Source organism: Manihot esculenta, chromosome 6 (assembly GCF_001659605.2).
Source record: "Manihot esculenta cultivar AM560-2 chromosome 6, M.esculenta_v8, whole genome shotgun sequence".
Classification (NCBI taxonomy): Eukaryota; Viridiplantae; Streptophyta; class Magnoliopsida; order Malpighiales; family Euphorbiaceae; genus Manihot; species Manihot esculenta.
In genome coordinates this window covers 28,513,795-28,536,588 of record NC_035166.2, presented here as the reverse complement: position 1 = coordinate 28,536,588, position 22,794 = coordinate 28,513,795, and the positions used below count along the sequence as shown (strand labels likewise).

The following is a 22,794-nucleotide window of genomic DNA, read 5'->3' as shown; positions in this document are numbered from 1 at the left end:
TTCTTTATTTAACTTTATCAGTGTAAAAATCAATTAATTAATTCATTTTTTTTAAATGAAAATTTTGATATTTTTGGTAAAAGGATATATCCATCTACACGATTTGATTTGGATTTAGAACCAAATCGTGACCGGCCAGAGGTTTAGGAGTGGAGTTGAGCAGTGTGGGCTTCCTTTATACGGGCTCTCTGTATTTGCGGGCTACGTTGGCGAGAAAGGCCTGGATTTTCCGACCCATTAAAATATATTATACTCAATTTTTTTTAACACGTGAATTGTGATTTCTATATAATAAATAGAATTATTGATTTTTATGGGTCATAGAATACGGAATTTTGTGTAATAGTGAAATGGATAAGCTCGGAATTATCGACGTGTCATTGGACGGATTCGCCGAGAACTCAATTCCAGCTCCGGGGGCGGAGAGCTTCCTACCCCCACATTTGTAGGAACGGGACAGATATTTGTAGAGGCAGACGTAGACACGAGCTCAACTCATGGAGCCAACGCCCCCAGCGTACACTTTCACGCAACTCTCACACGCTACCCTCTCTATTTGCACGCTTCTCTCTCTCTCTCTCTCCCTGTTCTCACCTTCTTAAGCCCTTGAATTGACTCTCATCCTCCTCCTCTTTCTCTCCTTCTCTCTGCGTGTGTCCTCTATTTCTGGTAAGTCCTAAGTCTCTCTGATCTCTGCTTTCTCTTCTCCGATTCTTATGGTTTTCGTACTATTTAGGGGAAATTAACTGTCGTGATCTTATTGTCAAACACTCCTTTTCAAAAAAACTGAAAATCTTTGTAATTCACAAATTACGATTGTTGGTCTGTTGTCTTCTATGCAGATTCTGATTCGATGGCTGCGCTACGGGGAGTTGCTTTCGCTACAAGCCCGGAGCGGGTGGAAGTGAAATTTTTTAGTGAAAATATTTCGACAAGACTGATTAAGCCTAGTTTTGTCTGTGTCAAACGTAAGTCTGCCTTTTCTTATAGAAGACAAGTCTGGAAAACCAAATGCTCATTATCTAGAAAAGCCGTGCCTCCACTGGAATCAGCAGAAAATGCTCGCAGTGCTTTGACGGATTATCTGGAGGAAGAATCAGGGCATGTTATAAGGTTCAGCATGTCCGATTTTAAACTGCTTAACCGTGTCAGTATTGGCCTTGGTGGGAGGGTATGGAGAACTCAAATGCAGTTGTTCACGTGTGATTTTTGGTTATTTAATTTGGGTTAGTTCAAATTCATATGATTTTCTGAAATCGGTTCTTGTTGTAGGCGGATGAAGTAGTTTACGAAGGTATAGTGAAGGATTCTAGCAGGTTAGTTTTCCTTTATTTAAAAAAATGGGAGATTTACATTTTAATTTCTAAATATTATTATTATTAATACGTCTCTCTTGCATTTTTTTTTATTTATTAATTTTTTTACTTTTCTTTCCGTTAAAAATAGAGAAAAGACCAAGTGAAAATTTTTAAAATTTAATTTTGATTTTAAATAAAATTTTTTTTTTATTCTCTGAATATTACTGTTATTAATAAATCCGTCTCTAATTTTAATTTTCTGAAAATTTTTTTCGTTTCCTTGTCAAGAAGATGATGAAAAAGAAGAAAGAGAAAAAAAAAACTATGAAGAAGAAAAAGAAGAAGAAAAAGAAGAAAAATCTCTTCTTCTTTAAAAGAAGAAAAATAAAAAAAAATTAAAGAAAAATAAAAGAAAAACCGAAGAAGAAGAGGAGAAATAATCAATAAAGAAGGAGGAGGAGGAAAAAAGAGGTAATTTGGTCATTTGCTATAAGGATTATTTTGTTGATGAAGAGAAAAGATGAAGCTGACTAAGAGAAAAGTTGAAAAACGTTTTAATAGGTTTTTGAGAAAAAATTCAATGCTTGTTATCAGTGAAATGGTGGGTTAATGTCTGTGGCATTATGGAATTGCAGCCCTTTATATAAAACCAGAGTTGTGCTCCGGCAATTTCTAAGCTCACAAGCTCAACGTAGGGGAAAGCGAGCAATAGAGGTTTGTATCTGTGCTATTGAAATTTTACATGGTATATTAAGGCTTCCAATTTGCTATAACTTGCCAATCTTATTTGTCTTGTAGGTTTTGAAGAAGTTAGTCCGCCGCAGACTCCTTTACCATTCTTACTCGATGCAAGTTCATGGTTATATCTATTCACCTGCAAGTAGCGGCCGTGGCTTGTTTACCCTGGTTCATGGGGTAGGTAATTCTCTTTGAAGAGATGGATTTATGGGTGCTGTGTGGTGAGAAATCATTTAGTTTCTCTAATACTTGATAGATTGGTTTCTGAATCTAAGGATAATATTTCTGGAGAGTTTGCATTCTTATGTGTCTACATTTGAGCACTGAGGGTTGTATTCCAGCCTTTCAATGTTTTACTTTTAAAATCCTAAAAGTGTGAGGGTTAGAAGGGATTGACTTTTTCTAACTTCCATTTCTTTTGGCAGTATCATGGCAGTTTTTCTTTGAGGCATTGGCTTCAACAATCGGATTGGCTTCCTACCTTGGAAGCTACTCTAGCATTGGATGAAGAATCTGTGAGGAGGGTGGGAGATGATACAATTGGAGGGCCTGCAGTCTCTCGGCAGCTACGAATCATTCGTATATTGATGAGAGATCTCTTAATTGGAGTATGTTTAATTTATTTGTATAAATGACTGCATACTGTACGTTGTTTGCCATTCAATAGAACTAAGGTGGTTCTGTTATGTCCTTCAGGTGAATTACTTGCACAGTCATGGACTTGCCCATACAGAGTTGAGGCTGGAGAATGTTCATATAAGCCCAGTCGATAGACATGTTAAGGTAAACTTTTCTTATGCCAACATTTAGAAGTTAAATTATGTGGCTTGTAATTTTGGAAGTTTATTTTGTATGTATGAGTTCCCAATGAGTAAAGTGAAATCCTCCAGGAGGAGAGCTGCTCTTGGTCTAGTATCTATAAACTGCACTATGATTTTGTGTTGAAGTGGATAAGTAATATTCTCTTAAGCTATAAAATATTGGTAGCTCATTAGAATATGTTAAATAATAAGAAATTGTGGTCCTTTAAACATATTAAAGAAATTGTATTTATTTCTTCATTCAATTTATACCATACTCTGAAATGCTTTGAAATTTTCATAATTTATTAGGTAGGGATACTAGGGAACGCTGCTGACTTTTATGAGGATGGTCCAAACAGTAATGCGCTGGACACCTGCATAGACCGGCGACAGATGATGATTGCATTTGACATGAGGTATGGTGTAGAGAGATGTCAATATATAAAATATGTTTCAATTTCAAACTAAATGCTGCCAGGAGGTCTGCATAAAGCTCATTCTGTTTCCAAAATGTTGCAAAGATGTGTTGGATTCATGATGGCAAAAATGGTGTTGCAAGAATTAATGGATCCTGCAATCTTCACAAGGTTCAAATCATTCCTCGTGAAGGTAACTTACTGATCTTGATTATTGCATTTCCATGTGAGCTTTTTGGTCGTACAGTTCAGAACCTAACTTAATCAAATGAACACATACATTACATCTCTAGATGCCTGCAGAAAATTTTCTGTTTACTAATACTCAGAGCAGACAAATGAGAAACGATTTTTTTCATCGGGAGTATGACTACCTGTTATGTCAAGCACATAATTTAATTTCCATTCATGGTTGCAGGGAAATGATCCTTCATGCTTGCGGGAATTTTTATTGCGAATACTTAGAAGGAATTCCCCATCTGGTAGTGCTGGACTCCAAGTGAGTATATGTATCATCAATATAAGTTACAGGAATCTTATCGCTTCATATCTGGTCCTTATGGATTTAGTGGGATTCATTGTTTTACTTTTCTGTAGATACTTGATCGGAATTGGGGTGCTGGTTGGAACCTTCTGTCCTTGTTACTTGCAAACAAACCTTCTAAGAGAATAAGGTATTCCCTAGTTCTCTCATTTAAAAAGAGTATATAATTCCTTTTGCAGCACTATGTTGACTAAATACTGCAGTTTGAGGTTGATGATCTATTTGTAATGATCATACTTTGTCTTTCAGTTGTTTGGATGCTCTCAGACACCCATTTTTGTGTGGACCTAGATGGCGGGTTGTCCCATCCATGAATATTATTAGGTGGGGCCTTGGTTCAACTGCAGTGCGCATTGCAGAGGAATATATTTACAGCAGGCCACAGGTATTATGAGTTTGCCTGCCATTAGTTCCTTCATTGTGAATTTGCCAGCATGCAAGTGTGTTGGTTGCGCGGAAAAGTTGAAATATCATGCATATGAAATCCATGTGATCTGGCTTATTTTCAAACTTGACAAAACAAAAGATGGCATAAATTATGTGATTTGGATTATCTCAGAGATTGAACCAGTGAAACTGTGGTTCTGCTGATATCCACGTCATGATTGGTTCCTATAATTTTGGGTGCTGTTTTCTAATCATTTACAAGCTTGAGGAGTGCAATCCTGCATCTTGACCAATGGTGGGACACTATGTCTTGTGAGATGTAGAAGCTCTTTGTTTCCAGTAAAGCTGAAATATAGGAGATTGAATTATTTGATTCTTATATCCTTGGAGTCATCTTCATATGTTTCCATTTCAATTATCAGGTTTTTAGTATTTGGCGGTAACTACAACGAAAACTGGCTGATTGACCCTTTCTTTATTTTTTCTGATAGCGTAATAGGCTTGCCTACTTTGTTGAATTGATGGAGATGCTGAACCCGCATTCAAGGCCAAAGGTAATGCTTGATACATTATTGTAGGTTTGTAGACATTGATTTCTTTGCATTGTTTATGGACCACCAGACAAGTATTCTATATGCTAGATCAATGTGGCTGCCAGTTAGGGCTTTACCTCACATTGGCAATTTGCATGCTCAGTTCATATGAAGATGGTTAACTTTTTTATCATAAATTAATTCTGGATCAATGAGAAACTTCTCATGAAGTAGAAGTAGAGACACTCTAGTGATCAGTTAAAACTTTTAGCATGAAGCACTTTAATCTTGGTCTATTTTAAGGTTTATTGGAGTTCTCTCAATTTGATCTGCAGAGCTGGTTGGAGTTTCTGCCTGGAAAATGGCGTCTATTGTACTGTACGGGGAGGCACATAGGCTTAACCCTTCGTCAGCCCTCAGCTCGGGTTCTCATCGGAGATGTTAACCTAACTGTTTCAAGAGCATCAAACCTAAACACCAGCCTTTCTTTCACTTCTGATATTGGCTTCACAGTCATGATGGGTCATGATTGGCCTCATGATAAGACTGGCATTACTGGGAAATTGGAAGTAGACTCTGTATTTAGATTAACATCCGGAAGACGGTTGTATCTCAAGGAAGAAAAAAGTGCTGGAAGGTTCTCCTTCGGTCAATCAAACAATTTTGATTCATTATTTCAGAAATTGTCAGCTAGGAAATGGAGGAAAGCAATCCCTTTTAAGGAGTTCCCATCAAGCCTTCCAGTAGCTAAGCTTGCTTCAAATGACATAGAGGTGACGATGAATCTTGGTGCAACACTTGATCAAACTGTTGCTACTGCAAAAAATATAATTAAAGAAGTTCGAACGCAAATACCTCCTGAAATGTTTGATTTGTCAAAGCTTGTTTGTGGGACATATGTGGACTCCAGGCTTCTAGTCCTCCGTGGGGTGAATGGTTCAGCTCTCCTATTTACAAGGTCTTGCGTTGATGAAACATTGTAGATAACTATTTTCATGGAGGGAAGTGTAATTATGTTCTTCATTCTCTTATTGTACAATCTGTACAAAAATTCTTATCTAATTCACGATATGTATACTACCTGGAATTGATTGGATAAGATGCTGTGTACTCCATTTACAAATCTGTAAAGTTTACTACATAGATTGTGCAAGATTTTCCTTATTCTGTATGTACTTGAGAAATTGAAAATTAAAGCGAACTTGTGATGTGAAAAAGCAATAATGAAAATCCTTTTTGTTTCTTTCTTTATTGTTGCAATCTTTCTTGGATAAAAGATAAGACCACTGAAAGATGAATTAGTGCCCAGGTGGCGTTTGAGTTTGAATTCATTCGATACTGATGTGAACATTGTCGCGTTAGCAATTAACACAAAGCTAACAAGTGCCCTTCACCATCATTTTTAGGATCGACGAAGAGTAATCGAAATACTTTAACACAAACACCCTATATTTATTTATTTACTTTTTTGCTGGTGAAAATAAAATATTCACTGGATTGTAAAAGGACGATAGGGTTAAGCCAGACACGGAACTAATCCATCATATATAGTTCCTCCACTCCTAATACAACCGTGGGAATCATCAAGATCTTACATACCATGTTAACAAAATTAATAAGCCTACACAAACCTTAGATATACTGTGAATACTCATGTCATTTGCCACACCAGCTCCTCGTAGGCAGTATGCATCGAGGCAGGGGAGAGAGGAAAATTAGATGAATTTATGATTTAGGTTCATTCATCTTTGGAATACTTCAATTCTCTCAAAATGATGAAATTTTTTAGCATGCAAAGTAGCGCAATACACTGCAGCATTACAGAGTCCAGGACTAGGTGGCTATGATAATGCTAAGAACTGTAATTGAAACTGTGCCTTGGCTTGGAAGGTTTCTCGGTGATGTGGGCCAATTCCAAAAATTCATTCGCTCCAGAAGCAGGCTCGTTCACCAGTATCGTGAACTTAAATCAATCCTTGACGCTGCAGATCGGTATATGTCTTTTTGTTGTAGATATTTCCCTCTTTGTCTTCATATTCCTCCTCAAGATCTGGTCGCCATTTGTTCAATCCTTGCCGCTCTTGTATTCTCTTCCACAATTCTTTTGCTTCCTGAAAAACATGTAGTTAGATTAAAGGATGGGAATAATCAAGAGTGAGAATAACAATTATAAAGGTGTTTCAGCATAGAATGAAAATATTTTGCAGTCACCTATACCGTCAATTCTAGTCACACCTTACCACTGTCAATTTATTTTATAAAATCACGCAGATACTAAAGCGCACCCATCCATTTGCACATGTAAACACTACCAGAATGGTACCACAAAAATAGCCTAGTACTAACAAACAAATAAATTCACCACAATGAAACACTTCATTTGAAGGACAAGTCCTGCAAAAGCATATACCTCAATTGATGTGATCTCATTAAAGTTCTTGGTGTTTGGAATGCCAAGACAACGCATCCCATGCTGATGGCGCCATTCCTTGAAATGCCGCTCAAAAGCCCTACGCCCCCAGTAACTATAGTTCCCACATATCTCACACTTGAATTCCTGAGAAGAAGTAACATAAGTTCTCAACTTGCAGGCAACAGACATATAACCTATGAATAGTCTCTAGGGTAACATAAATGTGGAGATTAACTAAACACAAGGGAAGACACCAGGCTGAGAAAGATACCTAAAATACTGGAACACAAAATATAGTTTCATATGCTACTACTACCAAGAAGAGGAAGATACCTGACCAAGACCATGAAGCTTGTACAGCCAGTAAGGAATAGGCTTTCCATCCCAACCCATCGGTAGCTTGAGAGGATTGTAAATCTGTTGCTCCTCATCATCACTTTCAGTGTCAGCTTGTGTCTCTTCCTGCCCCACATTTTCAGATAAAACAACCATGTAGCAACCTCAAGATAGAAAGATTCGACTATCCTAAATGTTACAATATAACAAAATAATAATAATTACATATCAAGCACAAGGGGAAGATAGGAAAAGTTTCAAGACAAAAGTATCATAGTAATTTGATTACTCAAATTTTCCAGATGCAATTATGCTATGCCTACTTGCCAATGCACTAGGTAACTTGTACTGCCAGGCCAGAAAGGATATTGGCATAAATTTCAAAAATTTCATCAACTTCTGTGAAGAATTTTCAAAACCAATATAAATTTTGACAGGTCGTTGAATTGGGTCTACACCATAGGAAAAGTACCCAAGATAACTTACCTCCTCACGTTCTGCTTCCATTTCATCATATGTCAGAGCCTGCTTCTTCACAACATTTTCTTTTGTTCGTACAATAGTCTGCAGAAGGGTTAAAAAATAAATAAAATCTAAGACTGTTAGAAAAAAATAAAATGGCAGCCTATTTTCAGAAGGTTAATTAAAGCGCACCATGATATTCAAATGCAGTACAGGCAAACAAACAAAGCTGACATCAACTCTCTTTAGATCTTAATGTCTTCTAAGAGGATCAATGAGAGTTGGACAATTTTGCAACAGTAGCTTACCTCACTCAGTAAATCACATAGTTTTTTCATTTTGGCCTCCATCAGTGCAATTTCTTTTGAATTTTCAACTTCTTTAATGGCAGGTGCACCTCCATTCTGTTCTGATCCACGTGAACCTTTGGCAAAATGCTTCTTGTCCAACTTTTCAAGTGATGTGTCCTGCACAAAATGAATAACATAAATATTACATTCTAATAGGAACCTCATGCAAAATTAAAATAGAGATGTCCGAACAGTACTTCAATCAAAATTCAGGAAATGAGGAGTTTCCAATGAAAGAACAGCTGTGTGAGAAGCAGGATTCAATTTCATAAATAAAATGGTATCTAAATTCTAAAATGTCATGTTTAATATTGTTGAATCCCACATAGGTTGTGAAAAGGGGGTAATGTGCCCTTATATGGGCCATAGGCACTCCTCCCCCTTTAACTAGCTTTTGGGGTGAGTTAGGCCCGGCCCAAATTTAACATAGTGTTAGAGTCTCCCCATCCGATGTTGGGTCTCCCATAAATATGTCACCCACCAGTAAAATTTTGGGCGTGAGGGAGTGTGTTGAATCCCACATCGGTTGTGGAAAGGGGTAATGTGTCCTTTATATGGAGCATAGTATGACACTCCTCCCCTTGAGTTAGCTTTTGGGGTGAGTTAAGTCTGGTCCAAATTTAACAAATATTTTATCAGTGGAACTGTAATTGCAGAACATCACACGCCTATCCTTGACCCTGAAAAACAGAAGCATCTAGCTGGTGTCCCAATACCCACCCCCCTTTTTCCCCTTCTATCTAGTCAGCATTCCAACTGGAAAGAGGACAAACAAAGAAGAGATGGTGATTAATAGTTACAAGATTCAGACACATATCTATTAAATTTCCGCTTTAAATTAACATATGTAACTGACTTGTGTCAATATGGAGCATCAATATGAAGCAAAAAGTAAAGTTCCCTCTTCCACCAGATATAAGTGGTCTAACTAGGATGTTAAAACACAGTATTACGGAACACATATTCAGATTTTGAATTTTAATCTCCCAGATTCCATAATGAAAGAATAGAGCAACCTTTGTGAGGAAAAGCCTCTCTGCACGCTGCTGAATAGTACCACCACTCTTTAGTCCTAATGCAGCTAGTGCCTGCCAGGGAAGCAAATTATGGTTGACTGATAAAATGTAAACAGGAAAGACAACTAAAATCAACATAATGGCTGCATTAGGACACAACTGCAAACAGACATTCTTACCTCCTTTAATTTGTCAGGGCCCACTTCCATCAGTTCTTCAACGGTGCTGTAAAAATCTAGATCAATAACAGTATGCTGAGGTGGAGCTTGCCCATTTTCTTTCACATCCTTCTCCCATTCTTGCACGTTATCATTTTCCCATTGCTCTTCAAATTCAGCTGTGACCTGCCTCAACATCTTAATTGTCAAACAAGGCACATGACCAAATCAACTTGATTGGATTAAGGCTTAGATGTTGTTGTTGGAACAAACCTTTGAGAATATTCTATCAAGATCTTGCAGAGGCTCTGTCCTTTGAAAAAAGTAAATTAAATACTCAAGTAGATTCTCCATATACTCCCTGTACTGCCTGCAGAAATTAAAGCACAACTTAACAATCAAGTCCTGGAAGAATTACATGCACCAAAGATAAAATATGGGTGAATATAGTGCTGCACAACTAATGAATAATACTTTTCTGCTTGCACGGGAGGGAGGGAGGGGGGGGGGGGGAGAGAGAGAGAGAGAGATACCTTGTCAGCTTCAGCTTACGGGGGATATTATGTGTTTGTGAGAAAACGTCAAGGTAAGCAGAGTATTCAATAGGCTCCCCAAACTTTGAATTAATAAACTGGTTGTACAACTCATGCATGTCCAAATATTTCCCAAATGCTTCCTGAAAAATAAAACTAGATAAGTTATTGATAATCTATGTTGCAGAACAGAGGAGTAAAATGGAGAAAAATTAATGTTCTTGATTATATGGAAAAGAAGTGCCAAAGCAAGATAGAATCAATTGCAAGAACAAATAAAGATAAAATGCAAGAGCATGCAGTACTTGATTGTAAGAAAGTTATCATGCTAATTTTCAGTATATAATGCATTATATTAAGTCACCATCTAATTGTGCAACTCAATTAAAGAAGCAAAAGATAAAGGGGAGAAAGAAATGTTACAGACAAGCTTTGTATCTGATTGCAATTGTTTAACATATTTATCACAATAGAAAGGCATAATTAAGTAGTAGGGAATACAAGTCGGAGAGGGAGACCTCTCCAGTAAACTCAATTAGGGGTTCCTCTTTAAGCAGTGCATCATGCTCCTCGTTGGCATCAACAACGCGTGCAGCTGGATGCCTTCTATGGTACTCGCGAATCTGCATACGCACACACAGTCTTCGTAATCAATAGCCACACCACAACTCCAAATGTAGATATTGTTCACTCTCAATCAACAACGAGATATACATCGAAATTTACCTCTTTCAGCCTATCATAAAATGCACTAAACACGTTTGTTCCTGTTGCTGTTTGTCCCCCAAGAGCTGCAATTTCGTCCTTCCTTGCACTATCCTTATCTTCGTAAATCTCAACCTGACGCAACCATTTTGAAAAAAAAAAAAGCATAATTAAGCTTAAATAACAACAATCCAGCGCCAGTAACGTATTTTGGTTATTCAAGTGATTTTTTTCTCAGGAATTACGAGTTTATGTGTTGTAGACATGATGGTTTCAATCATGTTGCGAACTCGGTGGCTCTGAAAGAGCCTGTCCTTGTTCGTCGCAGGCTCATTCTGGAGATCCTTCACTATGAGCCGCTCGAGCCGTTCCACTTCCTCATGAGCTGCGCGAGTCACCTCTAAAAGCGTTGACGACATCTTGGTGGCCTCCGCCTCTGCCTCTCTGATTTTGAGCAATCGCTTCTAATGGCGTTTCCACGGTGAATTCAGGTCGGTTAGGGTTTCTCCGACACAAGTTCGTAAATGCAGGGCTGAGGAAACCGAACCGAAATCGAGAAACCCAAAAACAGAATTAATAAAAAATTCAAACGGAAACCGAACCGAACCGAAATATAATAGAAACCGACAAGATCAATGGATGGTGCCGTAGATCGCTGAGAGGAGCTTTGTGGCTTCAATCTCCAAATGCATGCAAGATGAAGACAACGGCGAATGGCGACAACGTGGAAGAGTAACTCGAAGAAAAGAAGAAGAGAATGGGTTGAGAAAAGAGAGAGGCAGGAAGAAAAAGGGACACTTGAGGTTGAGAAATGATAAGAGAGAGAGAGGGAGGCAGACAAAAAGGGAGATTTAGGTTGAGGGATGAGAGACACAAGAGACGAGCGTAAGAGAGGAAGAGAAAGAAGCAGCAGAAGAATGACTAGACTGTCTAGTAAAGATATTATATATATACACGGTCGGTTTGATTTTTATCATTGATTTTAATTAATAAACCAAACCAAATAAAAATAAAAAATTCAAAAAAAAATAATTAAATAAAAACAATTTTTTTTTTGAAAATGAAATAAAAATTAAATAAAAACAATTAGATTAAATAACCGAATCAATTAATTCAATCCCGAAACTCTCACAACTCTTAATTCTGAGGGACGATATGTGGACAAATACGACACCGGTTTTAGATAAACTTGGGAGCAACATAAATAAATAAATAAACAAATAGATGGTTAAAACTCGGCTTTCCTTTGTTTTCTGCTCTGGGTTCAGACTGAGAATGATAAACTAAAAGAAAAATAATGCGGAAGCTGAACCAGTTCATATCAGGGGACGATGGAGAGAGAGGAGAGAGCTTCTTGGATGATGAATCAGATGACCTTTGTTCTCTTTCACCTGCGCAGGTTTCACTTCTCTGAAATTTTCAATTTCGATCAATTTATTTTTTCCCATTGAAAAGGTTGATATTAAAATAGTTTAAACTTATACTGTTTTTTTGTTTTTCCTTTGATCGTTAAGAGAATGTACGCTTTTGCTGCCTGTTTGGTCGCTGGTCTGGCTTGTACGTTTCTGGTATGAATCCTAAATCAAGTGTTCTTTCTTGTTAATTTATCTAGTTTAATTACTAGTTGAAGCCTTATTAGTGAGGAAAATTACCCACATTCTTGAACTTGTTATGGCTGCATGCTTCTTATGCTGCTTCCAACTGAAACCATTTTACAACACCCTGTTTACTTGGTGCCACTAACAAATTATGCATATGGGATGACGAATCATTGGAATTTTCCTTTTCCTTGGAGAAATGGGAGCTTTCCTCCCATCTTGAAGATGTTGGACACTTGCTGCTTGAGCTTGTGTTGGGCTTGCGTACTGCATTAACTGAATTTCCTTCCAAGTTTTTGATATGCTTGTGCCACTTGAATAAGGAAATGCGTATTTAGCAAATCCATCTTCTTTTCCAGATTTTTTCCCATGTGGATCAGGTTGTTAACGTATTTGATTTTGACAAGTTACACTCTTTATGTCTTTCCCTTGCTCACAAGTGTTCATTGTTGCTTTTGAGAAGGTCTATTTGCTTGGACTGGCGTCCAGAATTTATAGCTTTGTTGATTGTAGTTGCTCATACTTTTGCTATTCCTTCTATTGCAGTCATTGATCGTCTTTGTCAAGCCCATCAAATTTGCAGTATTATTTACTTTTGGCAATGTGTTGGCAGTGGGAAGGTAAATTGATTATGAGTTTGAAATCTTGGAAATGACTTAAATGGTTCAACAGTATAAACTGATAAGAATGTGTTAGTAATGCCATTCTGATATTTGCTGACTCAGTTTAATAAAGCTTTTCTTCTTCTCAATGGTTTCTAATATGTTCTATAACTCGTCTTCCTGATTGGCAGCACAGTCTTCCTCATTGGAGTGGGGAAGCAACTAAGTGTGATGTTTGACTCTGTCCGAATTTATGCAACAGCTATTTACATTGGATTTGTTGTTATATCTCTTATTTGTGCTCTCTGGGTAAGTTAACAATCTTGATCCATTTGTGGATCTGAATAGTGGCAATGCCCCTGTATGGCTTGGAAATTTAAGTAGAGAAATTATATGAAATTTTTATTGAGATGAAGCCTGATGCCTTATTTTTTAGCTTCAATTATTTAAAATGCTATTTCCAAATATTTTCTCTTTAAGTAATTTGTTATGGTGAACTGTGTTTATTGTTTTGATACCAAAATTACTGCAGGGAATGAGATAGAAGCGTCTTCTTATCATTTTTATTCAAGTTACTTATGTTTCTTCATTGTTATCAAGTGCAAGGCGAATATAAATTGTGCCAGTTTCTCATAATTTTTTTGTACTCCATTCTTTTTATATAGAACAGAAAAAGTGTACAAAATATACTGGAAGGCATTGAAAACTTTTCGTCCAGAGAAAGTGAGAATCGTGGGAAAAAAAACTTAAATCTTTTATTTAGCATTCTGTATTAAACTATTCTAGTTTCTCATTAATTTGCCTTTAATTGGCTAATGTGATCGTGTACCCTGTCTTTCTCATTCCATGCTTCAGATCCATAGCAAGATTTTAACGGTAATTGCAATCATCTTTGAGATTTGTGCCCTTTCTTGGTGAGTTTTTCTTTATCCCTTTTTTTGGAAGGCTTGAGGACATTAGTGAAAAGTTGTACTTCTTTTCAATTTTGCACCAAAAATCAATGTAATACACTCCTCTGCTAGTTACCCACGGCTCTATTAAAATTTTTTTTTTCTGTACATACTCTGATTTCAGACATTCATCCATATGGCAAGATCATTATAATAGATTTTCTGCCCTTAAAGATAAAATCTTTTTATCAGGCACTCTTAATGGTTTTCAAACCACTTACATTTTCCCTGTCTGAATCATTTCAGGTACAGTCTGAGTTACATTCCTTTTGCTCGCACAATGGTGTCTAATTTGATGGTCCGGTTCTGTGACACTGAGCTATAGATCATGCAAATTCGTGAAGATTGATGGCTTGGGATTCTCATTGGTCACGGCTGTCTTCCTGGATTTGTTTTCACCAAAATATGAACTGTTACATACTTTTAAATTTTAAAAAATATGAATTGGAATATCATGCACACTCTCAATATATGCATCTTAGAGTCTACTCTCCTTGTTTAAGAAAAAACAGTTCTCAATAATAGCAATGCCAAATAGATCCAAGTCTTGCACTATGCAAGATAATAAGGGCCCAAAATCTTCGAACTTGCCCATTACTGTGTGGTGCCCAAGAAAATTACAAGGGCCTTGGAATCCCTGCTCAATCTCTTACAAATGGGCGATCCTGCTCGGGACTCTCTTGTATAGCAGGGCCTCTAGCCCCGTGAAAACCCAAAAACTACTTTTTGGGATGCCTCCATTTTCTAGTAGATCTAAATATTGAAGTTGTGGTTGCTCAGGGCACAGGGGACTGCTGATGACAAACAAATCTTGTCTCGTACCTTTTTCAAGAATCAAGCTGTAAGCAGTGACAGTTTGAAAAGTCAGAACATTGCACCAAACTCATTTGAGTAGATGAGACCCAACACTCAACTATACTACCTTAGTGGCATCTACCTACCACAGAATCTAGAATGAACTGCCAAAACTTGTTGTACAAAAATCACAAATAGTAGAACCTACCCATTTAAAGCAGATGATCAGTCCTTGTCTCCATCAGATATAAGACCACCCCATTACTCCCACCATGCCCCTACATGAAAACTACTATTTCTGACCACGTTCATAGTGTCCCCAGAATTTAGATTTGACAGCCACGTGGTGCAAATGCTCTCTTTACCTTGATACTGGCTCTTTAGTGAAGGACTTCTCTTAGGTAAGGTGTTCATAGACCAGGGGAAAAAAAGAGAGCAAAGAGAGATTGCAATTTAGAAACATTAAAGGAACTCTGCCTTGTGGTATAACTATAGCTGAATGACCCCTGTGGTATGATGATGCTCTCTAGAGTTTAATGGAACAATTAAGGGTAAACTGTAATTTAGTCCCTCTGGTTTAGTGAAATATAACCTTTCGTCCCTCTGTTTTAAAAAACCTTTAATTTAATCCTTCACATTTAAAAAAACTGTAATTTAGTCCCTACCGTCAAATTTTCAGTTAACCTTTCGTTAATTTTAATAAAAATGGCAAAACTACCCTTACATAAAAAAAAACTCAAGCAAACAGTATTCCCTCCATTTCCCCTCGTCTCCTCCTAAACCACATTTCTTCGTCAACCAGGCACAACCCAACAATCATGGTTTAAGTGGAAAAGAATGCTTCAAGAGTGGAGAAGAGGAAAAAACGAAAACCTGCAATTAGCAGCAATGGCGGCAAGTCCATCAGTAGAGAAACCCTCACATGATGAAAGCATCAAGACCTTGAAATTCTTAAAGGACTTAGCAATCAGCTCCAAAGTCTCATCCGTAACCACCATTCTCTTCAACCTGATCTCCTCCAGCCAAGGGTATGCGTTAGCCATGGCCTCGATCCACGGATAAACATAACCACCCCAACCGTCCGGGACGAGATTGAAGTCCGCGAAGTGCGGCTTCCCTTTGAGCTCAACCGATCTCAGCTCCGGAAATCTCCTAATCACCATTGGCGGACTGACGGAGTAACAGTTCCCGACGAAAATCCTCCTCCGGCAACACCTCTCTACCTCGTACCAGGACTTGCATACCAACGATATTGCGTTCCGGTCCTTATCACTGTGAATGAAGGAGAAAACGTGCTCCAGCACCTCCTCCGGGAAGGAGCTCGCCATTCTCAACATTAATGCCAATTATTATGAGTCGAAAATGACGTCGTTTCTTTTGCTATTCAGCGTTTCAAGTTCAGAGAGAGAGAGAGAGAAAGAGGTCGGACTGTTATTGGCTTATTGCTGTTAGATCTGACTTCAGTTTAAGTCGGTCACAGTTGGGAAGTATCTTTGCGCTGAGTTGGGTGGAGGAACCGTCTTAGTAGCAAATCGGACGTCTGCCTCACGATGGGAAACCTTTAAAGTAAATAAGTTACCATTTTCAGTTTCTTTCTGGTTTCTATTCTAGTGCTTTTAATTAACAGATGTTGGTGTTTGTTATTGAAGATGTGGAGGATCAATGAAACCCATTTCAACTTCAGGGTATTTAACAAACAATTCCTAGGATTGGACACCAGTGGCATGGGACTGACTTAGTAGCCATCTCCAACACATTTGAGATTGTGAAAAACTCGAATGATTCTACACGTGTTAGGATAAGAGCTTCCAATGGGTTCTTCTTGCAGGTGGCTTTCACTCTCTTTCTCTTCGGACTATACATAAAATATTGAGCATTTCCTTTTCCATTTACTCAGCAGGTTGGCAATTGCAGGTGAAAACAGAGGAGCTACTGACAGCCGATAATGCAGGTGGCAGCAACTGGGGAGACGATGACCCATCAGTATTTGTAATGAAAATTCTTTGAAAGATGCCGGGAGAGTTCCAAGTCACTAACGGTTATGGCCCCAAACTAGCCCCATAAGTTATGAGGGTATAGGAGAACAATTCCTCGATAAATTTGCATGAATCTTTAGCTCAACCTTAATTAAGCAACACCACGCTAACCTGTAAACTTGCAAATTTAATAATGTTACATTTCAGGAGCACTGGACGACATTCATAGTGGAAAAAGATTTCAAGTTCATATCTGAAAATGGACTAAACGCTGTAAGAGAATCCATCACCTCCAAAGTCTTACGTCGGAGGATGAGGATAAAAGGAAGAAGAGGATCGGGAGGAGGAGGAGAAGGAGAAGGAGGAGAAAGGATCGGGAAAAGAAGGAGAAGGAGAAGGAGAAGGAGAAGAAGAAAAAGAAGAAGCAGAAGGAGGAGGAGGAGGAGGAGGAGGAGGAGGATCGGGGAAAAGAAGGAGAAGATGAGGAGAAAAGGGTAGTTTAGTCATTTTTATTAAAATAAATGGAAGGTTAACTGAAAATTTGACGGTAGGGACTAAATTACAGTTTTTTTTAAATGTGAAGGATTAAATTAAAGGTTTTTTAAAACAGAGGGACGAAAGGTTATATTTCACTAAACCAGAGGGACTAAATTATAGTTTACCCAACAATTAAAAAGGCTAAAAGTTAGAAATCCTATGATAGTTATGTATATATATACTATTCGATGTTCGAAATTTATTAACACACTTATTTTTTATTTATATTTTGAGCTTTCTTTCAAGTTTTTATAATTTTATATATAAAATTAAATTCAAAATATCTAATTAAAAAAGAAATCATCCGTTGATTCTATTTTAACATTCGAAATCAATAATAATGATTTAACATTTGAAATTCATAATAATTGTTTAAAGTTTAATGAAAACCAATAATTAAAATCGATGCAGTATGGTGATAGAAAAACAAACATCACAGTCAATGATGGCCCAGCCGAAACATCAAAACTCTCCCCTTTTGCAAGATTTCTTGTATTGTGAAAACAAAATGAAAATTAAACAAAGTTTGGTTTTGACTTTTGAGTAAGTTGGTGATTAAAGTGAAGGAAGATGTATCTTGATAAATAAAATTATTTAAACTAATGTGCTTTTTTTTTTCTTTTTCTTTTTTTAAAAAAATTGATAGGGAATTGGGGGGGTTGGTGGGAAATAGGAGTGCACGAAGACGATGATAATTTCAGAGAAATAAAGTGGCAAACACTTGCAAAAGCTTGAATGAATATTCATCCCCTTCTTCACCTACCCACTGCCAGTTATTTATGGGCCATCAACTGAACTGGCATTCAGGCTAGCATATCACTTTAAATTTTATTACTTCAATTTTTTATTTTAAATTTATGTTTAAGTTTTGTTTACAATGTTTTTTTATTAATATATAAGTTTTAAAATATTTTTCTTAACTATAATTCCAAAAGCAATAAACAAAAAAATCCTTATATATATATCAATCATGATTTAATATAATGAGTGAAAAGTATATTGCATATTTAAATTTGTATAAAATAATTTTTTATTTTTAAGAAAAATTTATATTTATTTATCTATTTGCTCTAATAATTAAGAATATATTATTCATTTGGTTGACTTAGGTTTAAGTCTCACTCTTTCGGTGAATCACTAAAAACTATATTTTATATTTATTTTTTATGAAAAATATAAATAATAGTAATATATTTATTAGCTAATAATAAAAATAAAGTTTTAATTTAAAATGTATAATAAATTATTCATGTTTTCATAAATAAAAAAGACATTATAAAAAATGTCTAAAAATTTTTAATACATGTTGTGCATTTAAGTATAAAAACACATAAATTTTATTGTTTGAAATAATTTTTTTATTGAATTAAATTTTACAATATAATCTTAATAATATAAAGCCGTTATTTTTCTTATTTAGAGAACAATTATGAAATACAACTTATCAACATTTCAATAGAGTAAATACAAAATTTATTGTTTTATTTTTTTATAAAATAATATAACAATTTTCTATGCGATTTCCTAATCATAAATAAAACATTTTATAAGGAACATGCCTAAAATTCATAAAATATAGAGAAATATTAATTTTTTTCATTTTTTTATCTCAAAATCCATCTCATCACAATTATTTTCTCACTTCCTTAGTTATGCTGCTTGTTTAATAGTATATTAATCAAGGGGAAATAAAATTCGAGTGAGATAAAAAAAATTAAATTAAAGAGTATTTTAATTTAATATGATCAGTTGTTTGCAATTATGATTTAGTTATAATATTTAATAGATGTAAATATAAAATTAAAAAATAGATTAATACTCATTAATATTTAAAAAATAAATAAATAAGACAATTAAGAAAAAAATATATAAAAGTCAACTGTCATAACACTCACATTAACATGATAATAAGTATATTTAAATAAATTTAAAAAATTTAAATAAATTTAAAAAATTTAAAATTCTATTTTCTCATTCTCAATTTCATTAAAAAAAAAAAAAACAGATAAAAAGAGCCCATGTAGCATTATATCAGTTATTATCATCCCAGCAGCCGGTAGCCAGTCCAGTAGGTGCGCCAATGTAATTTGCTCGAGTGATCAAGCGCATGCTCGTGCAAAACATTTTTCACGGATGCAAACGTAATTCAAAATTTTAAAATATTATTTAAAATATAATAAAATTTACATATTATGATAAAATTTTAGTTGAAAAATATAATAATTAATTAATTAATTAATTAATATAATGAATATTAGATGAAAAAGTAGTATCATGGCATTTTGGCTTAAATAGGTGATTGGTGCGTGAAAACCACAAACACTTGTAAAATATGCTGATTTTCCCTGACCCTTGCAGATTATCTAAGGACCACAAAACGACCCCTGAATTAATGAAACGGCCATTCCTTTTCTCTTCATTTTTTTTTCTCCCCTTTTACCAAAGTGGAGGAGTGTGGATTTTAGGAGCGTGATTCATTTGCCGACTAATCTCACCATTCAGTATTCTACTGGATCACGCTCAACGATGCCTTGCCTGCGTCTCTTGGCTGCTTCAATCTGAATTTCAACTCTCCTCTTCCTGGCTATAAAATAAAGATGAAAAACTCTTCTTCTGCGCCGAAAAGCCGCATCTTCGTCTTATTTGCGTCTTCTCTCTTGATTAAATGACTGAATCATTAGATTTTCAATTTTCTAGTATATATTAAACATTAGCCATACATGCACCGCCCATAGAACCATAAATTTTCGAATACTATATCACTCAAAATCAAAATTATTAAAAAAAGAAAAAAAAATAATCTTCTTAGCTTAATCTAGCCGTAGCAATATATATTAAACATTAGCCATACATGAATCGCCCATAAAAATTTAAAGTTTTAAATTTAATAATTTAGAAATTTATATATTATATTATTATTATTTATTTAATTGTTTATATATTAATATATTATCTATATATTAATTATATATTTTACTTATTTATTTAATTATAGTAATATACATGTTTCTTTGGGATGAAATTGCATTAATTAGACCAACGTTGTCTTGCAACTTTACATTTTAACAGTAACATGGGTAATATTACCTGAAGGTTTATTGGCTTACAAACTCAAACTTCATGAGATTTGGTATTTATAGAAATTAAAAAATTTAAATTTTTAAATTTATTATAATTATAATAAAATTTTAAATTAATTTTAACTTAATTTAAATTAAATCATATGATACATCATATATTATTAATTTGTATCATACAAATAACTTTATTAATTTAAATTAAATTTTAATTAAAATATTAAATCATTAATTATCTAAAATTCTCAATTAAAATTTTTATTTAATTATAAAAAAATTAAATATTTCATAAATTTTATATAATTAAGAGTTTAAAATCTTAATTAAAAATTAATTTTAATTAATTAAGTTATTTATATAATAAAAATAATGAAATTGTATAAATTAATTTAATTATAATTAAAATTAATTTAAAAAGTTATTACGATTATAATAAATTTAAAAATTAAAAATTTTTATTTAAAATTAAACATTTAGACAATAAATATAGAAATGCGTAAAACCGAATTTTTTTTTTTATCAATAAACTTTACTTAAATGTATGAAATATTCAAAATTTATCCACCACACTCTCTTTACTTTAAAGATTAAAAACACATGCATCCACATGATAATGAAGCCACGAAAGTTTTTTTTTTTTTTTTGTAAAAAAAAAAATAAAGTATTTATTTATTTGCCACTAAGTGAAAAGAGACAAAGAGAGCAACAAAAATTGTAATTGGGTGTTAGCCATGATTAGAAACACAATGCCTTGCTTGCCTTTCGCTTCTCCATAGGGACACTGCCTCTTTCATTTGCTCACTCTAAACAATTGTGTGCTTACTTGCCCATGTCGTTTCTGCTTTATCATTATCACAACTCATCAAGTGATTAATTGAGTTTCTACATGCAGCTAGCGGACAACCAATTTAATTAATAAATTACATTTATTTATAAATTTAATTGGCCTAATCACCCACACAACCAAATTTAACACAAACTCCTTTTGTTTTTATTTTAATTAAAATTTTTTATATGGATTCAGAAAATACAATCTCTCAACATTTGGTTTATATATTTAAAATAAGAATCATTCTGACAAAACTATACTGTTATATATTGTGTTTAATTAATTAATTTATAGTACCAATGCTATTGTTTACTTGATTCCTTAAGGTTTGTGATATAAAATATGGCAATTCTATTAATTTAAACTAAGCTCTCCTCAATTTGTGTGTTGTTTATAATTTATTCATTGTTTTCATTTTCATTTGCTCCTTGAATCTTTTATCACATTAATTAAATAATTAATTATTAGCGGAGCTTACAAAATTAATTATATTCATGTGTTAGATAAAGGTTGTCTCTCTCTCTCGATTTTTTTTTTTTTTTTTTTTACTTTTAATTTCTTTATGGGTCCATGAAAGATACGTGACAGGAGCCATAACCCAAGTCATGGTTAGGCTAAGTTTCCAAACCTGAGGCTAAGCTCCTTCTCTAGGTTCGGATGCGATGAAACTAATTTTTACCGTCCATCCAATCTAGGGTAATCAAAGATTGCCTTCATATTTGAATATTTCCACTCTGTTTAGTTAAGTGAAAAGGAAATGAGAAAGTAAAAATAAAATTATAATCATTTCTATTATTTTCTCTTTTTTATTTGGATGAGAGCAAAATAAATAAAAATATTTTACCTTATTTGAAAAAGAGGAGAAGAAATAAAATGACATAATTTTATAATTTTACCCTTTAAAAATTCTCTCAAGTTTTGATAAGTTAATAAGGTTAGCATTGTAATTTTATGGTTAACATAACTTTTCCCAGATATTTTTTCTCCAAATCAGAGATATTCATGAAAGAGGAATTATATATTTATTTTTTATTTTTTGTTATTTTCCTTCCCCAACCTAACAAGAGAGAGTTTATTTTCCTCTTTATTTTCTTTCAATCCAGAAAAGAGTTGATGTTTATGAGAATTAAAATTTTATTTTTTATTTAAATTCCATTTTAATTAAATTTTAGTTTAATCTAGAATCAGATTTATTAGTTTCATTTCAATTTCAATTTAATTTAATATTGATTTTGATTTTAAAAAAATGATTTGAAATCATTTCAAAATCAATCTCTAACCGAATTTAATACGAGTATGCAAATGCCTCATAAGAGTGGCAGGCAGTCGGAAAGGAAGGAAAGTTTTCAGAAGAAAACTTATAAGAAGAATAAAATATTTTTCCCATATTGAAGTTGGCCATCAGAATAATTAAGTATTGCAATAAGTACATAAACTAAGATGCACAAATTGTACATTTCAAAAAAAATAAAATAAAATAAAATAAAAGATGCACAAATTGTAGATTCAGGGTCAACATTGAGATTCTAGCTAACTAACCATAATTAAGAGAAGACCAAATCACCAATTTGACAATATTCTTTTTTATTTATTTATTTTAATAATGTCTAATTCCAATGAATGCATCCGTTTTCTTCAAAATCTTGTTTAAATATTGTGATTTTTTAATGAGAAATTAAAAAAATAGACAAACAGTTCATCCCAACCCTCGTTTATATTAATTTTTTTTTATTTTTAA

At 34.3% G+C, this 22,794-nt stretch overlaps 3 protein-coding genes across 9 annotated transcripts; 2 read left to right on the top strand and 1 right to left on the bottom strand.

The window, feature by feature from the left end:
• The first annotated feature begins 344 nt into the window (after positions 1-344).
• LOC110617371 (probable plastid-lipid-associated protein 14, chloroplastic) lies at positions 345-5,962 on the top strand. Its single transcript, XM_021760109.2, has 14 exons — positions 345-669; positions 843-1,171; positions 1,273-1,316; positions 1,934-2,012; positions 2,097-2,213; positions 2,462-2,644; positions 2,733-2,819; positions 3,149-3,255; positions 3,361-3,448; positions 3,674-3,754; positions 3,853-3,929; positions 4,049-4,184; positions 4,678-4,740; positions 5,055-5,962. Exons 2-14 carry the CDS (start codon positions 854-856, stop codon positions 5,700-5,702), a joined length of 2,028 nt encoding a protein of 675 aa, XP_021615801.1. The 5' UTR covers positions 345-669; positions 843-853; the 3' UTR covers positions 5,703-5,962.
• A 277-nt stretch (positions 5,963-6,239) lies between these two features.
• On the bottom strand, positions 6,240-11,606 carry LOC110617459 (splicing factor SF3a60 homolog). Of its 2 annotated transcripts, XM_021760232.2 has the most exons (13): positions 11,321-11,606; positions 10,938-11,224; positions 10,714-10,827; positions 10,506-10,610; positions 9,988-10,130; positions 9,728-9,824; positions 9,476-9,640; positions 9,297-9,368; positions 8,239-8,397; positions 7,955-8,032; positions 7,466-7,594; positions 7,130-7,276; positions 6,240-6,830 (listed from the first exon to the last, which is right to left on the bottom strand). In XM_021760232.2, exons 2-13 carry the CDS (start codon positions 11,109-11,111, stop codon positions 6,684-6,686), a joined length of 1,530 nt encoding a protein of 509 aa, XP_021615924.1. In that variant the 5' UTR covers positions 11,112-11,224; positions 11,321-11,606; the 3' UTR covers positions 6,240-6,683. The 2 variants fall into 2 exon arrangements, with proteins under 2 accessions (XP_021615924.1, XP_021615923.1); XM_021760231.2 differs by having other exon boundaries at positions 10,938-11,606.
• Positions 11,607-11,915: 309 nt separating this feature from the next.
• Positions 11,916-14,297, top strand: LOC110617062 (vesicle transport protein SFT2B). 6 transcript variants are annotated; one of them, XR_002488306.2, is made up of 7 exons: positions 11,917-12,091; positions 12,207-12,260; positions 12,837-12,910; positions 13,084-13,201; positions 13,558-13,615; positions 13,748-13,806; positions 14,089-14,162. XR_002488306.2 is itself a non-coding variant. In XM_021759654.2 (6 exons), the coding sequence occupies exons 1-6, from the start codon at positions 11,990-11,992 to the stop codon at positions 14,165-14,167; spliced, it is 486 nt and encodes a 161-aa protein (XP_021615346.1). In that variant the 5' UTR covers positions 11,917-11,989; the 3' UTR covers positions 14,168-14,297. The 6 variants fall into 6 exon arrangements, 4 of the variants coding, with proteins under 4 accessions (XP_021615347.1, XP_021615346.1, XP_021615348.1 ...); XR_002488305.2 differs by having other exon boundaries at positions 11,916-12,091; positions 13,558-13,806; positions 14,089-14,174; XM_021759654.2 differs by lacking the exon at positions 13,558-13,615 and having other exon boundaries at positions 14,089-14,297.
• The last annotated feature ends 8,497 nt before the right edge of the window (positions 14,298-22,794 follow it).

Excerpts from the sequence above, each read along its gene's own strand:
- LOC110617062 (XM_021759654.2), top strand. The coding sequence starts at position 11,990 with ATGCGGAAGCTGAACCAGTTCATATCAGGGGACGATGGAGAGAGAGGA. Across the intron at positions 12,092-12,206 it reads GTTCTCTTTCACCTGCGCAG|AGAATGTACGCTTTTGCTGC; the intron begins GTTTCACTTCTC and ends TTGATCGTTAAG. Across the intron at positions 12,911-13,083 it reads AATGTGTTGGCAGTGGGAAG|CACAGTCTTCCTCATTGGAG; the intron begins GTAAATTGATTA and ends CCTGATTGGCAG.
- LOC110617459 (XM_021760231.2), bottom strand. The coding sequence starts at position 11,111 with ATGTCGTCAACGCTTTTAGAGGTGACTCGCGCAGCTCATGAGGAAGTG. Across the intron at positions 9,641-9,727 it reads TTGATAGAATATTCTCAAAG|GTCACAGCTGAATTTGAAGA; the intron begins GTTTGTTCCAAC and ends ATGTTGAGGCAG. Across the intron at positions 9,369-9,475 it reads GCCCTGACAAATTAAAGGAG|GCACTAGCTGCATTAGGACT; the intron begins GTAAGAATGTCT and ends CTTCCCTGGCAG.
- LOC110617371 (XM_021760109.2), top strand. The coding sequence starts at position 854 with ATGGCTGCGCTACGGGGAGTTGCTTTCGCTACAAGCCCGGAGCGGGTG. Across the intron at positions 1,317-1,933 it reads ATAGTGAAGGATTCTAGCAG|CCCTTTATATAAAACCAGAG; the intron begins GTTAGTTTTCCT and ends ATGGAATTGCAG. Across the intron at positions 2,013-2,096 it reads GGGGAAAGCGAGCAATAGAG|GTTTTGAAGAAGTTAGTCCG; the intron begins GTTTGTATCTGT and ends TTTGTCTTGTAG.